The 16,681-nt window shown below is 50.6% G+C and overlaps 1 protein-coding gene across 2 annotated transcripts; it reads right to left on the reverse strand.

The window, feature by feature from the left end:
* Positions 1-3,733: 3,733 nt before the first annotated feature.
* Myl3 (myosin light chain 3) lies at positions 3,734-9,814 on the reverse strand. Of its 2 annotated transcripts, none has more exons than XM_028787107.1 (7): positions 9,600-9,814; positions 7,198-7,225; positions 6,940-7,089; positions 5,522-5,695; positions 4,370-4,447; positions 4,103-4,140; positions 3,734-3,964 (listed from the first exon to the last, which is right to left on the reverse strand). In XM_028787107.1, exons 1-6 carry the CDS (start codon positions 9,753-9,755, stop codon positions 4,112-4,114), a joined length of 615 nt encoding a protein of 204 aa, XP_028642940.1. In that variant the 5' UTR covers positions 9,756-9,814; the 3' UTR covers positions 3,734-3,964; positions 4,103-4,111. The 2 variants fall into 2 exon arrangements, with proteins under 2 accessions (XP_028642940.1, XP_028642939.1); XM_028787106.1 differs by having other exon boundaries at positions 3,734-3,968.
* Positions 9,815-16,681: the final 6,867 nt, after the last annotated feature.

A 16,681-nucleotide genomic window follows, 5' to 3' on the forward strand; every position in this document is an offset into this window, starting at 1 on the left:
CTGCTTCTTGTCTGGGGATACAATGTGACTAGTCACCTCACAACAGTGACTCTATACCTCCTCCACAATGGTTGACTGTAGTCTCAAAACTATGAGCCAAAATAAACCCTTACTTTCTTAAGTTACATTTGTCAGGTAGCTTCTCACAGCAGCAAGAAGGGTAGTGACTAATACACTACCCAAACCACATGCAACGTCCCCAGGACTCACCTCCAACAGGCTAGGATGCCCCTGCCTGATCTATAGACACAGGAAGCCCTGTGGGGCAAGGCCTGCTGTGACATGGACAAACACGTGAGATGCTCTCTCCCTCCCCCCACCAGGTCAAGGAAAGCACTGACTGCAGATGGGGGGTGTCTTTAAGGGAGATCTAGAGGTACCAGATGAGGGGCAGGCATTCTTGGAGTAGGACACATGTACCTCCCTCACTGATATATGGTAACCTGGCAACAGGACCACTTCTTGCCTGGAATTGACTAAAAGAAATACATTTCTTTCTCAAGACTGATGCCCAAGGTGGACCTCACAAGCAGGAAAAAATGTTAAAGTCACCTAACGTAGTCCTGTACAGGGTCACCCATGTACCAGAATTCTCTTCCCTTGTAAGACTAAATCAGGTATGATGATACCCATCTGTAATCCCAGCACCGAGGAGGCTGAGACAGGAGGATCACCACAAGTTTGAGGACAGTCAGGACAACCTAATGAGTCTTGATTCTTTTTTAAAAAAAAACAATTATATATTTTTATTTTTGCGTGCATTGGTGTCTAGCCTGCACGCATGTCTATATGACAGTGTCAGATCTTGGATTTACATACAACTATGAGCTGCCATGTGGATGCTGGGAACTGAACCAGGTTCTCCAGAAGCTCAGCCAGTGCTCTTAACAGCTAAGCCATCTCTCCAACCCCAAGTCTTGCTTTTAAAAAAGGAAAGAAAAGACTGGGGGACTCAGTTGAATGGTTCTTGCCTTGCAGATGGGTTTGATCTTCAGAGCTGCAATGCTCTTTTATATGTTTATATGGCAGTTTGTCCATCCGTCCACATTGAGTTGTTTCCAGCTTGGACTACCTGTGAACACTGCTGCCCAAAAGATGGATATAGATTATATATTTGAGATCCCATCCTTAATTTGAGGGAGCATATATTGAGAACTGGAACTGTGCCAAGCGATAACCCTGGTTTTATTGTGTGCATGCATTTGCGTATAACATTTTGCTTGCCAAAATGGGTGCCTCATTTTACCCACCCACCGATACACAAGGTTCTCATCTCTCCCCACTCTCACTAACACGCTATTTTCTATTGAAAGGATGGGTGTTGTAGTGTATTGTTTGATTGCTCTGTTTTGATTTGTTTTTTAGTCATTTTTAAAGATGATTTCACTATGCCCAGCAATCCTCCTGCCTCAACCTTCCAAATACTAGAGTTACAGTTTTGATTTACCTTACTCTGATAATTAGTGATATCCTGGATAGATAGATAGATAGATAGATAGATAGATAGATAGATAGATAGATAGATGGATAGATAGATCATGTGAATAATGGCTTTGGAGAACAGTGAAGAGCTCTTACTGTTACTGCATAAAATGAGTGTTCTGTCTCCAGCACCCACATGGCTGCTCACAACCGTCTATAACTCCAGGCTCAGGAGATCTGATGCCCTCCCTCTTTTGGCCTCCATGGCTCCCAGGCATCCACGCAGTACACATATACACATACAGGCGAAGCACTCATATACCCAAAATAAAAATAAATTAATCTTTTTAAGTATACCATTCCATGGTATAACAGATGCCAAGCACGGGGCAGGGGGTGGTAGAGGAGTTCCATTCTTGGTACCATTTTGCTGGATGATTGGCTATTTGGATATCTTCAATTTTTAAAAGCACATTTGTCTATATATGTACCAACCACAGCAGGGGTCAGAGGACAACTTTCAGGAGTTGTTTCTCTCCTTCCACCATGTGGCTCTCAGGGATCAAACTCAGGTCATTAGACTTGGCAGCAAGCCTCTTTATCTACTGAACCATCTCACTAGCCCCAATGGATGTGTCTTTTATATTTTAGTTTAGTGTTTATTTTAGTCTTGGAGATTGAAACTTGGGCCTTGTAGACACACTCTACCACTGAGCCCCAGTCCCAGCCCACCTGTCTCCTGAGTGCTGGGATAAAGGCACGTGCTGCCACGCCTGCTTGTGTCTGTCTTCTTTAGAGATGTTTGCTCAGGTCTCTGGCCCAGTTTTTAATCAGATTGTTTCCTGGGGAGTGATTTATATGAGTTCTTTACATACCCTGAATATTAGCTCCTGTCCTTCAAATCTTTGTCACGTTCTTACCCTCTCATATAATCCCTGGCCTCATTATTTACAAGCCAACCAGCTCCCCACTCCCTCCTGCCCTTCAGTCACCATGCTCCCAAGTTTGCTCGTGTGTGTGTGTTCACACGCACATGTATTTGTGTGCATGCACACATTACACACACACACACACACACAGACACACACACACACAGAGAGAGAGAGAGAGAGAGAGAGAGAGAGAGAGTGTTTTCTAGCTCTTTCCAGCTTTCAGCGCATTCTCTGCCTTCTGCCTTCCTTGTTATTTGACCCTCTGCAGTCTGCCATCTGTCTGCTTTGTGTGGGCTCCACAAACAGAGCTCTGCACTGCTCTCTCCAGCTCTATGTCCCCAGTGCCTGGAACAGAGTCTGACATACAGCAGGTGTTAGTGTAAGGTTAAATGATTTAACACACTGAAAGGCTTCAACAGACTTCTGTGACACACACACACACACACACACACACACACTCTCTCTCTCTCTTACACATGTGTCAACATACACTCACAATCTGTACACACTCAGACCCCACCCCTGCCACACCACACTCCCAGGTAGCCTGGTTCATACAGGCCTTAGGGCTTGCCCTAGAACACCCACATCTAGACCTTGTATGCAGACATACTTATACATATAATAAGCCATGGAAATGAGCCTTGATGAGGCTATCCTGAGCTCCTGGGTACCTCTGGCTCTATGGGCTCTCCTAGCCCTGTATAGCCCAATCTCCCTCTGACCCCTCCATTCCTAGTCTCCAAGCCTTGCACTTCTCCACAAGGTATTGCTTCAACTCCTCACCAATAAAGGCTATCTTCTCCAGAAGCCTCTTCTTACTGTGTCTATGCAGCCATAACTTCCATTGAGAAACTGGGCCAAGTGAACCACTGGTAGAAGCCGTGCCACCCCAGCAAGGCAAAACATCCCAATATCTCCATCAGAGTCAAGCTGGTGGCTGACGCTCCTTCAGTTCTGATGGCCTGGGGACAAGGTGTCTTGCCCTGTCATCCACTCCTACTGTCACTCAGACCAGACTATTATTCCCTGCACTGGACCTAAGCTCAGGCTTCTGTGACATGTGTGGCTCAGGGCCAGTGGCCTGTATTTATAGTTAGTTAATTACTCAGATGACACTCTTAGACTCTCAGTGGTGTCCTTGTGTTGAGTGAGCCAGTATGGCTGCCATCTCCCAAAGGCATTTGTGGGGTAAGAACAAAGGAAGGGGAGCTGGCTTTGTTTAGCTCAACACCATAGAATGGACAGGTGAGCTACAAAGCAATGGAGAGGAAAGAAAGAAGAGGAGGAAAGAGGGACAGGTGGAGGGCAAGAGAGGGGGAGGGAGGGAAGGAGGGAGGGAGGGAGGGAGGAAGGAAGGAAGGAAGGAAGGAAGGAAGGAAGGAAGGAAGGAAGGAAATCATTTATTCATAAAGCCATGGAGTGGAGACAGAAAGGCAATCACAGGCAGGCAAGCACATCCCAGCAGGGGCCAGGAAAGACAACCACACACAGAGTGTTCTGGGACCATCTGCAGAAGTCTGGGCCACTCCTTTCCTTCCCGAAGCTCCAGACATGGCGTCAGCATCATGGTCTGGAGATGAGATGTCCCCAGCTTGGCCTGCCCTGGGCTTCCTGAAGCAAAGGCAGCTGCAGGTTATGGAGGAAGGGCTGGACCATGATAGCAGAACACCAACTGAGAGCTGGAGTTGGTGATGGAGATGGGGTGGCGGACAGCAGCAGTGTTAAAGAGTGTGGGGGGGTCTCACCTTAGAGGCTCAGCTGGCCATGATGTGCTTCACAAAAGCTGGAAGGAAAGGGAGGATGGGACGATGGGAGTCAGTGGGGCAGCCAGGGGCGGAGCTGGGCATGTGACTCCTTCCCAGAAGATCCCTGCCCCCACTGAATGGGGTCCCTATGCCTTTTCCCCAAGAGACTCCCACCTACTGAGTTGTATCCCCCCTCCTCCACAGAAGCTTCACAGAGCTGAGTCCCCCTGCCTCCTCCCCAGAAGACTCACATCCTGCAGAGCCTACCTTCATAGTTGATGCAGCCATTGGAGTCTTCTTGACCAGCCATCAGTTTTTCTACCTCATCTTCGGTCAGTCTTTCACCTGGCGGGGATGGGAGGTTAAGTCTCACTACTCAGAAACGTGACTAAGTGAGGGGAACTTATCAAATCCTTCTAGATGGTGCATTTGCCATAGCAACATTGTTCTCAAGGCTATGGCTGGCCACCACCCCTGTTTCTAAGACCAGAAATAATCAATCATAGATCCAGAAGTACAGGACCTTGAGGTGGAGACCTGGGACTGCCTCTGAAAACAGGCATCCTCCTGTATATACTGTCTTCTGCCTCCGTTAGGATGGCAGGAGTCCCCTGCCTTCTGATAGCAGTCTCTTGTAGTGGCCCTTTGAGGTCATAGGGGGCCCATGGAGGAGAGCTACCTTGACAGGTGACTGTGGAAGCAACTGAGAGACTTCTCCCTGCTCTGTAGTCTGAAAACTTCTTTCTTTTTATTTCCTTTCTCTTTTATATTTGAGATAGGATCTCACACATCCTGGGCTAGCCTCAAACTGGCTATGTAACTGGAAGTGACCTTGAACTTCTAATCCTCCTGCCTCCATCTCCCAAACACATGCACCACAGTGCTGAGGACCCAACCCAGGGCTTCTGGCCTGCTAGGCGAGCCGCAGCTGTGCTGTTCACTGGCAGAGTCCCAGCTGTGGTGACCCCCACCTCTTCACACACATACAAACGTGTGTGCGAACCCCGAACCAGAGTAGGATTGAACACAGCAATTGCTCAATATATATTCTCTGCAAGAAAAAGTTGCTTTGAGGAGTAAGGTGACCAGGCACCTAACCGTGGAGATGTACCTAAGGCCACAGATACTGCAAGTATTTCACCTCCTTGGTCACAGAAAATGATGCACACCAGAACTATTAATCCCGGTGAACTTTCCTGCCCTGTCTCCAAGGCTGTTCCTGTCATAACTTTGGTTCTTCTAACTTTCCTTCAGCCAGTCCTAAATGGTATCTCTCCCCCCTGCCACCAAGACACCGTAACTATCATTCTGTCTGTTCCAATTTCACAGATGAGACATGGGCCCTGTGGTCAAGGTACACAAGAATTTCCCTAGGACATCCCAGAGAAAGAGATGGGTAGAGGAGAAGATGTTCCTCACCCAGCGTGGCCAGCACATGACGGAGCTCTGCACCCATGACTGTGCCGTTGCCCTCCTTGTCGAAGACCCGCAGCCCCTCCACAAAGTCCTCGTACGTGCCAGTATCCTTGTTCTTGGAGATGTGCTGGAGCATGGGCAGGAAAGTCTCAAAATCCATCATCTTGGAATTGAGCTCTGCAGACAGACAGTCCTAGGTTAGAGGACAGACAGGTATAACGTCCCCTGTGCCTAACACTGAGGGGTCATTCTTCTCCCATGGTCCTGAGCACTCTGATGCATGTGCTGTGTACAAACCATGCCACCACCATGAGGCTCCTGATGGTCTTCTGAGGAACTCTGGGTTTGCATAGAGCTTTGCTATCTTGAGTGAAGTCTGAAGTATGCTCTTCCTTTCTTTTCTTCTTCTTCTCTTCTCCTCTCTTCCTCTCCTCTCTTCTCCTCCTCTCCTCTTCCCTTTCCTCCCCCCTTCCCTCCCTTCTGGTCTCTTCTCCTCCTCTCCTCTCCCCCTCCCCCCTTCTCTTTCCAGGATCTTACTACATAGTTTAGGCCAGCCTGACACTTGCCATGCAGACCAGGCTCACCTCAAATTTGTGGCAATCCTCTTGCCTTTATCTCCTCAGTGTTGGGATTAGAGGTATATACTACATCTTTTTTAGTTCTTAGACTTTGAACACATACTGCCCTGCACTGTTTATGTGGTGCCAGAGATCAGTTTTGAGAAAGCTTAGGCGACTATTCGACCAACTGAAAAATACCCAGCACTCATTCCTTTTTTGAGACAGTCTCATCCTATAGCCCAGGCTAACCTGGCACTATGTAACCTAGCCTGGTTCCAAGTCATGTTGACCCACCTGCCTCAACTTCTTGATTATTGGGTTTGTAGACATTTGCCACCACACCCTGGTCTCATTTCTTATAGACCTTAGTCTGTCCAGCCCCACAGTGGAACCTGCCAGACACTTTCTTGGTACAATGGTGAGGGAATGGGTGTCACTCTTCCTGAGTCAAGCAAGCAGCCAAGATGAGGGAAGTTGACAAAGACTCACAAAGGAATGCTGGGAAGGCTAGGATAGGGTAAAAAACAAGCAACCATGTTTCCTGCATCAACCTTGTACCAGCATGGATTCTGGCTGGTGCCAGGATCCATCCCTAATGGCCAAGGTCCAGCAGACCCATCCTAATTGTCTCCTATCACCATGGTCTCATAGCCGGTGTTACATTCTCATCCCAAGAGCAGGAGGAAATGAGGAAGGAGATCAGTGAGGTTCCCACGATATCTGATGCTGCCCACCATGGCAGTCTCCCTCCCATAACATCTGATGGCCTCCCACCATGGCAGTCTCCCTCCCATAACATCTGATGGCCTCCCACCATGGCAGTCTCCTTTGGGGCTGGCACGAATGGGCAGGGTGTACTACCTTCCTGTTTTGGCTTCCCCAGAACACGGAGCACCTCTGCCTGGGTAGGATTCTGACCCAGAGCCCGCAGGACATCCCCACACTGCCCGTACGTGATCTTCATCTCGCCCTTGGGTGTGCGGTCGAACAGTAGGAAGGCCTCCTTGAATTCTGTGGGAAAGAACAGTGTACTCTGGATGCTCCCAAGGGATCCCACCCCACTCGTTTGGATCGGAGACCCCTGGTCCACCTCTACCCTCAGCTCAGGACCCTGCTCACCTTCAATCTGTTCAGGCGTGAACTCGATCTGCAAGGAAGACCAAAGACCAAGTAACTACAGGTCATTGTGGCAGCTTAGGTCTCAGGCCCTTGGCTGTGTCAGCCTGTTCTCATGGGAAGGTCACAGCCTCTACCACCCAGGACTTCATACTGTCTACTTAGACACACTGCTGCTGCTGCTGCAAAACACACACACACACACACACACACACACACACACACACACACCTGTCCAACCTAAAGGCTTTGGGTCTGTATGTATTCAGTTTGCAATACCAGGCAGACCACAGCAGAGGGGGACAGAAACAAAGGCCCTAGCCCTTGGAGCCCCCTGGCTCTAGACGGATATGCTCAATGTCACAAGCCTGACCAAGCTCACTTTGAAGGGAGGAGCAAGCATAGGGCTTCAGGCCAGAGGCTGTGTCAGCACTGAAGCATGTCTGTGGGTAATCAAGTACGCATGCTTGTGCACATATGTGTGTCCATCCGTCCCTCACAGATCCCCTTGGGGCCCTTAAGGCTGGACACTAATCCACAAAGCTCTGCCCGTACCTGCCTTTCACATTCTGCCTGTGGCCCCAAGGCAGCTCCCACACTCCTGAATAGCACAGAGAAAGGGCTCTGTCGCATTCTGAGGCCACAATGGGGCCGCCCTGAGGTCAGGAGACCTCATGGGACCCAGTATCCCCCTCCTCATCTGATTCCAGTCTATTTTTATTACTGCAGTCACTGCCTCCAAAGTCAAGGTCACACCAGGGAAAGGAGCTGGGGGAAGAGGGCATGACTGGCACCTGAGAGCCCCCTCCAACCTCCATAGTGCAGAGTGTGCGGAAGGACACCCCATTCCTGTCATCTGCTGTGAGTAGCCTTCCAGTTTGAGGCTCAACCCAGTATTGAGAGAAATACATCATTCCTAGGGAGCTCTCCATGGGAAAACCTGGGGAGACAGGGTTCCCTGGCTTTTGCCAAAGGCTCTCTGCTCTTCTGTGCTAGCTGGGAAGAAGGGCAGGGGAAAGGGCTTCTTCAACCCCTGCCCTCTTTTGAGGCATAAGTTTGTGCCAACTTAATGCCTGGTGAGATTGAGCAATGCCACCATAGGTCCCAAGGTAGTTAGAGCCTTACAAGGACCTCCAGGACTTAAGTCTGGGGCTTGTAGTGACAAAGGAGCAGAAAACCAACTCTGGAGTACAGCCATCTTGTAAGTGGGAGGCTTATAGTCCCATTTCACAGAAGAGAAAACTAAGGATTAGAGTAACTAAGGTAGAGCTGAGCTGGGATAGGAACCGGACAGTCATGGGCAGGTGCTTCTGGGAAGGACTTATGACCAGATAGAGGCTTCATAAGAATGGTTCAGAGGGCCAAGTGTAGTGGGGCACACCTTAAATCTCAGCACATGGGAGGCAGAGGCAGCCAGATCTGAGTTTAAGGCCAGCGTGGTCTACAATGTGAGTTTCAGAACAGCCAAGACTGTTAGTTAACACAGAGAAACCCAGTCTTGGAAAAAAAAAATTCAAGGGGAATAGGGGAGGGGCTGGGAGGAAGGGGGAGGGTAACTGTGGTCAGGACATAAAATAAAATAAAATAAAATAAAATATGTAATATTAAAAAAATTTTTTAAAAGAATGACTCAGGGGTTGGTGGATCCGTGTGGGTGGAGAGGACTCCACAGACCCCTCAGGAGACAGCCAGAGCAGCAGTGGCCTCTGGCCAGCTGAGAACAGGACACAGGCTGCGTGCTGCTATGCGGATGCCACAGGTGGCAGGCATGGCTCTCCCTCCCAGTTTAGACTCTGGGAAAGACAACTGGGCCAGGAAAGGCTCCCGGTGCTGCTTGGTCATGCTCAACGACCAGTTTCCTGCATGACTTTCAGAGAAAGCCTCCCTCTTCAGTCTGCTCCTCCATTTTCCCAGCTAAACATGAAGCCCAGGAGGGCTCTGCCAGCTCTGTACTTAGTGATCTTGGCAGGGATGTCACTCAGCTTGGCAAGGCCCTGATTTCCCTTACCTAAGGATGTTTGATATGGACTTAGGAACCCCCACAGCCAGAGAAGGAAGAGCCCTGAAGACTTGGAACAGCTGGCTCCAGGAGTCCCTAAAGATATGAATCCAGAGAGAGCAAAGGGAATCGGTTTTCAAAATCACCAAAAAGCATTTCCTGGTCCAGACTCTACTTTCAACATGTATGAGCCTCTCGGCAGCCTCAGGGAAGTCTCACCAGTTGTCTGACCACCCTCCCTCCTCCTGTGGTCCTGCAGATGTCTGAAACAAACAGGTCTTGTTTAACCTCTGCACAGAAACTGCCAGCTTCAGCTCGGGTCCAGGGCCTTACCTGCCATGGTAGGTCCCACTGTGAGACCCCTTCATTGGCTCTGTCCCTTCTACAGCCCAGCTCCCTCACTCACCTTAATCTTGGAGGCATCAAACTCCGCTTCCTTAGGGCGCTCAGGCTCAGGTGCAGCCGCAGGAGCAGCGGCAGGGGCAGCGGCAGAGGCTGGAGCTGCTTTGGAGGCAGCAGCTTTGGCATCATCCTTCTTGGGCTCTGGCTTTTTGGGGGCCATTGGAGCTGCAGTCACAGAGAGGAGGGAAGAAGGAAAGAAGAAGAGTAAGATAGGTGAGCCCTACTGCCACCCTGGGCTTTATTCTGCTCATATACCTCATGACCCCAGCCCCACCCCTACCATGCACAATAGGGACAGGGCCATAAAAGGGCATTGGCTCTGCTCAGGGGGCTATTTTGGGTCCTGGAGAGGGCATTGTTCAGGCCCAGGAATGGGTGGGGGAGGGGAGTATGCTCCATTCCCCCAGTCACCTGTTGGGGAGAGGGAGGGAGAGGGAGACAGAGGCCACTGCTCAGCCTGTGCTCTGAGCACACAGACAGACAGACAGACAGACAGACACACACACACACACACACACACTCACACACACAGAGCTACTCTTCTGTGAGCCAATAAATTTGGACAGGTAAAGGTTAGAAAAGTGGGTACCACATGCTATGCACCATAGTAGGGTCTGGAAAGACCTAAGGGTCAATCTTGAATAACTTTGCACCTAGGTAGCCAAGGACCCTGATCAAGATCAAGGGGAAGTAGGTGTGAGTCTGTGTCCAGGCACCTTTTCAGGCAGGGGCTTCCCTGGCTGTGTGCATGGTGGGAGGTCTCTGGACATTTGCATGTGTTGTCTGGGTGTCCCCGTACAGTGTCTATCAGTGCCTGGCTGGGTCTAGAGGAAGAGACTGTCCTGTGTCTTGCCTCTGTGGGCCCGTTTCCAGGTGTTCACAATCATGTGTGTCTGTGTGGGTCTGAGTGAGTGTCTGTGTATTTATGTCTGGCTGTTTGTATGTAGCGATGTATGAGTGTCTGGATACAGCAGGCAGCTGTAGTCCACTCACAGGATCCCAGGATCTCCAGAAACACCCCAAGCACACGTGGCACTCCCTCGAGGACTGTCCTCCAGACTAGTTCAACAGCTCCTTTTACAACTCCTAAGACTAGTGACTCAGGTTTCACACACACACACACACACACACACACACACACAGAGAGAGAGAGAGAGAGAGAGAGAGAGAGAGAGAGAGAGAGAGAGAGAGAGAGAGAGAGAGAGAGGCGTCTCTCTGCTCCTCCATGTGATGCCCAGTCTCTATTTTCCCTTGCATATTACAGGGTCCAGACTCTTGCTCACCCCTAGAACCCACTGCACCCTCTGTCCCTTCCTGCTTGCCCCTCCATTTGCCCTCTCTGAAACTTTACTCCGCTACTCCCTTATCCCATGCTTTCTTCTACTCCAGGGGATCCTGCATTTCTGAGGAACCCCAAAGTTCTGGGCAAAGTTTGTCCCTAGGCTCGGATCTAAGGCTCTCACCCCAGTTCTGACCCCTCAATGACTACTCCTAAGGATCACCACCACCCAGGGCTCAAGCAAGAGCGTCCAGCCCCTGGGACCACTTCCCTTGGTCCCCTGCCCTTGGTAGATGGCTATGACATGGCACAGCCTGGCTGGGCCACCATTTGGAGAAATGGAGAGACTGAGATGGCATCAGGCCCTTCCAGCACAAACGCAGAGTGAGGACATCTTGCAAACACATTGGGTTCTGTTCCCGCCTAGCATCTGTGCCTTGTGGGGTGGGGTGAGAAGGGTGTTCCTGGTTATTTTTAAGTGCCTGAAGCCTTTGATAGAGACTTCAGAGACAGTGCCTCCCACCCTAAGCCCCAAGGGACTTCTCAGGCATGGAAAAGGGCATAACTCAAGCTGAGACAAAGTATCAAGGCCTCAACCTGGGGCACCCCACCATCTTCCTCCTGGATTCTGGCTTGCCTCATCTTGTCACTCAGCCTTCCCATGAAGGGATAGCAGTCCGGGATGAGTCTCCATCCCTGGCTGGAACACATTCCTCCCTTCATCTGGAGGGCAGAAAACCCCACATCTGGAAATCTGACAACATCCGGGGCTGGGAGGGCGGCAGGGGGGATAAGTTTTTCACTTTTCTTCCAGATGTTTGGCAAGAGTATTGAGAAAGAGAGAAGTGGGGGAGGGGTCTGCAGAGACATCAGAAATACCACAAAGGGGAAGACAGCCCAAGGGAGACATAGAGAGTGAAAGACCTTTGTACAGCCCGACTGTCCAGACCTGCTGACCCTTAGCACCCCTTGGCACAGCAGACTCTAGATGACAGCATTGTCCTTCATTTACCAGGGTAAAACTGAAGCCCAGGGCTGAGGCTGTACACATGGGGTGAACCAGACTTCCTGCCCTGCTCTCTTTACCCAAACACTGTTATCCCTTGGAAATTGGTTCAAATGGTAAGTGCATAGCAGGTCCATCCTGGTCTAGTCTGTGATCTGTACTAAAAAGCTCACATAGTCAGAGCCTCATGGTACTATCTTCCCCTCCCTGGATTGGGCAGAGGTGTCTTGATCCTGTGCCATCATACATAGGACAGCTCTGGTCATGTAGAGAATGCACTAGGACCTCTTCTCGCTTTGCCAGAGTTCAGATGGGGGCTAAGGCTAGCCTCTGCTTCAACTCTGACTCTCAGCTTGCCCTGGTAGGTCCTGGAGTAGCATTATCCAGGCTTATCCACAGGAGTACCTTCCACCCTATGACAGGTACCCAGCACCCAACAGGGCCTCTTCCAACCCCTTCCAAGGCAGCTTTACTACTGCCAGTGAGATTGGTTGGCTAAAGCCAGGAGCAAACCCATGGTGAGCAGATGGGCAGATCCAATCTGTTGCTTTATGTCCTCCAGAAAGAACAGCTGAGCAGACAGGATTCTGGCAGGACCCGAGGGGCTTGAAGAACCATAGTGTGGGGGGGTCTGAATCCCCGACCCCCATGACCCCCCCCCAGTTCTGATGGCTGAGCTATGGCCCAGTCAGTTGACAAAATTACAAGCCAGGGTGCCCAAGTCCTGGGGTGAGGAGGGCAGCCTCCGTACTTCCCTTTCCCCCAGGCCCTGGCTTCTGAGAAGCCTGTGGATCTGGGCAGGAAAGTCTGGGGTACAATGGCTTCTTTTTAGACCCTCCTCAATTCCTTGACAACAGGCTGTTTCCTCTCCCTGGTGGCCCTGTTTAGGACTCTGGCAACAGTTAGCTTCAGTTCACTTTCCCTCCCAACACCCCAAACCCTCATCTCAGATGTCAACCCCATTGAAAAGCTTCCTTAAGACTCCTCTGCTCCCTCTTCCTGTATCTCCAATCCCCGCCCCTGTTCACCTTAGCAACTGTCTGTCTTTCAGGTGTGGCCCCCACTTCCAGAGTGACACCTGTTACAGCAGGAGCTTTCTTCCACTGTTATCTGTTGCCAGAGCCTGGTACACAGCAGGCCCTCAGTAAATATTAGATGAACCTGTGTCTCAAATTTCTGAATGTACCCACCTCTCAAGGGGTATTAACACACACACACACACACACACACAGAGAGAGAGAGAGAGAGAGAGAGAGAGAGAGAGAGAGAGAGAGAGAGAGCTATGTCTGATATATGTATAGTAAGGTATACCTGAAATCACAACATCCAGGAGTCAGAGGTGGGACACAAGTGAATTTGAAGTCAGCCTGGGATATACAAGACCTTACTTATGTAATTCAATATATAAAGAATTTTTCTAAATTAAAGGTCTGGTGAGGTGGTGCATACCTTTAATCCCAGCACACGGGAGACAGAGGCAAATAGGTCTCTGAGTTTGAGGCCAGCCTGGTCTACAGAGAGAGTTCCAGGACAGCCAGGGCTACACAGAGAAACCTCATCTTTTTAAAAAACTAAACAAATAAATAAATGGCCAGAGGGTCGGTAGTTAAGAACACTTGCAGAGGCCCCCAGTTTAATCCCTATCACCAATTCACATCACATCTGCCTGTAAACCCCAGCTGTAGAGGATCTGAACTCTTCTTTTTGTCCTCCACGGGTAACCATACATGTGGCACACACTCATGAAGACACACACATAAATAAAAATAAATCTAAAAGAAAAAAACTCCTAAGCTCATCCCTAAAGTTAGAGTTGGGAAAGGTGGAGGGGCTTCCTGAACGCCTGCAGAGCTCCCTCCCCCAGGATGGTATGGAGCCAACAGTCCTCAGACCCACTTCCTGTGCTCTTCCTCTTCCAGGGCCCGACTCAGACTCAATTCAGGCCTGCTGCTCACCGCTCCTCACTCTCTAGCTACTGATTGAGGCCCCTATCACAGCCTGAAGAAGTAAGGCTGCCCAGCACCGGTGCAGGTACAAGCTGACCAGTGATGACTGACCAGCAGGGGGCGTAGAAGGGATGGGAACCACCAGCCTTTGGTCCCCAAACTCAAACTCTGGATTCCTAACCTACACCCGAAGGGACTTCTCACCCTAAAGCTGAAACCTGGAAGCCTAAACCCAAACCAGAGACCAAGTGTTCCAAGTCCGAACCCAGACCCCAAAGACTACCACACCCAGGACCCAGGCCCAGGTCTTGGGACTCACACCCTGAATCCAGACTCTAAAACCTGGAATGCCAAACCTAGACCTTAAACCCAAATGCTAAATCCCAGAACTAAGAATTCTAAAGCAAGATTTGAGATCCAGGATTCTAGATCCAGGATTTTAAATTCAAGCCCTAGCCTCAGGACAGGCTGGCCATGGCTTTCCATGTGGACACTGCCTGCTGAATAGAGTGGACAAAACAGGGAGGGTAAACCCTTGGCAGTCCCTGATGGGTGCTTGGCAGATCTCCCTGCCAGTGTTTAGAGGGCAGAGGAATGCCCCCATGCTATCAAAGCCAATATGGGTAGCGAAGAGTATGGTGGCCACATGGGAAAGAGAATTGACTGTCCCTTGGGCCCAAGAGCCAGAGGCAGCGAAGGAGAGTCAGGCTCCCCACGTGTCCTTGTCCCCCTGCAGGCTCCACAGGCAATCCTGGCCTGCCCGGGTCCGCCCCTCCTGGCTTGCAGCCTCTGGGCTGGGATGCAGGCCCACACTTCCCGGAGGAGTCGAAAACGCGGCCTGGGCCAGACCCAGAGCCTTAGAAGTAGGTCAAATGTTGCTGTGCAGCAGGTCCTGGGGACCCTGTCATGGCCCTGGGCAGGTCCATAGGCTGTAGCTCATTTACCACAGCACACGTGTGTGACCAGAGTTATAAACTCATGACTGTGATGTTGAGTCCTCATGAACACAGACCCTTCCTGGGGTCCCTGGGTCCTGCCTCAGTTGCAGGAATGGAGGATCTGTGGCCCTTGAAGGCTGCCCAGTTACTGGCTAGAGGTGTCAACCAGTAGTCAAAAGAACTGAGAAAGCAAATGAATGTAGTAGGAATATCCGTACCATCCTATGGGCTTGGGTGAGAGTCTGACTCCAAGGAGGACTTCCCAGCAGGGCTGATCAGCCACCAACAGGATGTGGCCTGCTTCCCAAGGCACAGAACCAGGCCTGGAAAATGGAAAACAGTGTCTAAGAGGGAGGCAGAAGGCTCTCCGTGCTCCTGTGAGCCAATCTGGCCTCTATTCCTCCTGGCCTCAGTTTCCCCACCTAACCCATGAACAATGGTAAGGCAAGATGGTGGTGGGTTCTGAGGGTAATGTCTACTCTGAGTCCTGGCCCATCCTCACCACCACACACAGACAACTCTGTCCTCGGGCAGGCCAAACACAACTCCCAGGCCCCTCCCTTTGCCCACTGTGCTGACAGGGACCAGATGCTCCAGCCTTGTGGTTCTAGGGGTGGGGGTGGTAGGGCTCAGCGGGCTGGCAGGCAAGCCCTGGGTTTGGCCCAGGGACCTATAATCAGCTCCTGCCCCTCTGATCCTAGCCCAGGACTGACGCTTTGGGGCTGTGGTGTCCTGGCCGGCTGTGGCCATGGCCGCTATATTTGGGAGCCTAATTCAGCATGAAGGAGGAGGTAGCAGGCCAGAGCCTCCAGGGTCTAGGGCCTCATGGGGAACAGTGTGGGGACAGTAATGTTCAGGCTTGGTCCATTATAGAAGGAGGGCACACCCCTGTTTTGAGATGAACTGGTCTCATGAGTCTAGCTTGAGAAGACCTCTATCCTGCCTGTCACTGCTCACCCAGGAAAGAAGACTGAAGATGTGTCTGAAAATACTGGCCCCTTTATTGGGTCAAGAAAAGTAGGAATACAAGCTGTGGCTATGCAGTCTAAGTGAACAAGAAGGGGTTGGGAGCGTTCAAGGATGAGTGGAGGACTGGGACGGTGGCTCAGAGGGTAAAGCATTTGCTATATGACATGAGGACCTGAGTTCAAATCTCTAGACTCCACAGAAAGTCTGGATGCAGTGATCCCAGTGTCCCTATTGGAAGACAGACAATAGAGACAGCCTGGAAGCCCGAGGACCAGCCAGCCTAGTGTATACAGAAACAAGTGATGAGAGACCTTGCCTCAAACAAGATGGAAGGCCAGGACCAACACAAGAGGTTGTCCTCTGACTTCCACACATGCACCATGGGGTGCATGCACCCACATTCCGTATGGAAACAGTGCACACACACGTGTGCAAATATTTTTATTTAATTAATTTTTAGGTATATGGGTGTTTTGCCTAAATGTATGTCTGTGTACCACATGCATGCCTGATGCCCACAGAAGAGGGCATTGGATCCGTAGAGACCACAGTTACAGATGATTGTGAGCCACCATGTTTGGGTGCTGGGAATCAAACACCAGGTCCTCTGGAAGAGCAGCCAGTGAGTGCTCTTAACTGCTGAGTTAATCTCCTGAGTTAAACTCTCCAATCTCCTGCGATCTTTATTGTTGTTGTTGTCATTGTTGTTGTCTTCATTGTCGTTGTTGTTTTGGGGTGAGTAGAGCAGGAGGAAAAAAAAGTTCATAAGGAGCAAAACTTGGGGGAGAGGCATTTTGCACCGAAGATGAGGTGTCAACATGCTGGTTAAGGTAGTAGAGAAAATGGCCTGGGTTGGGATTGAAGACCTTGAGGTACCTCTGAGCGCTGGTCCCCTCAGCCTGACTGCTGGTGTAGCTTCCGGACAGGGCCCTACCCCTCTCCCAGCAA

The sequence above is a fragment of the Grammomys surdaster genome, unplaced genomic scaffold (assembly GCF_004785775.1).
Source record: "Grammomys surdaster isolate TR1022 unplaced genomic scaffold, NIH_TR_1.0 125606, whole genome shotgun sequence".
Classification (NCBI taxonomy): Eukaryota; Metazoa; Chordata; class Mammalia; order Rodentia; family Muridae; genus Grammomys; species Grammomys surdaster.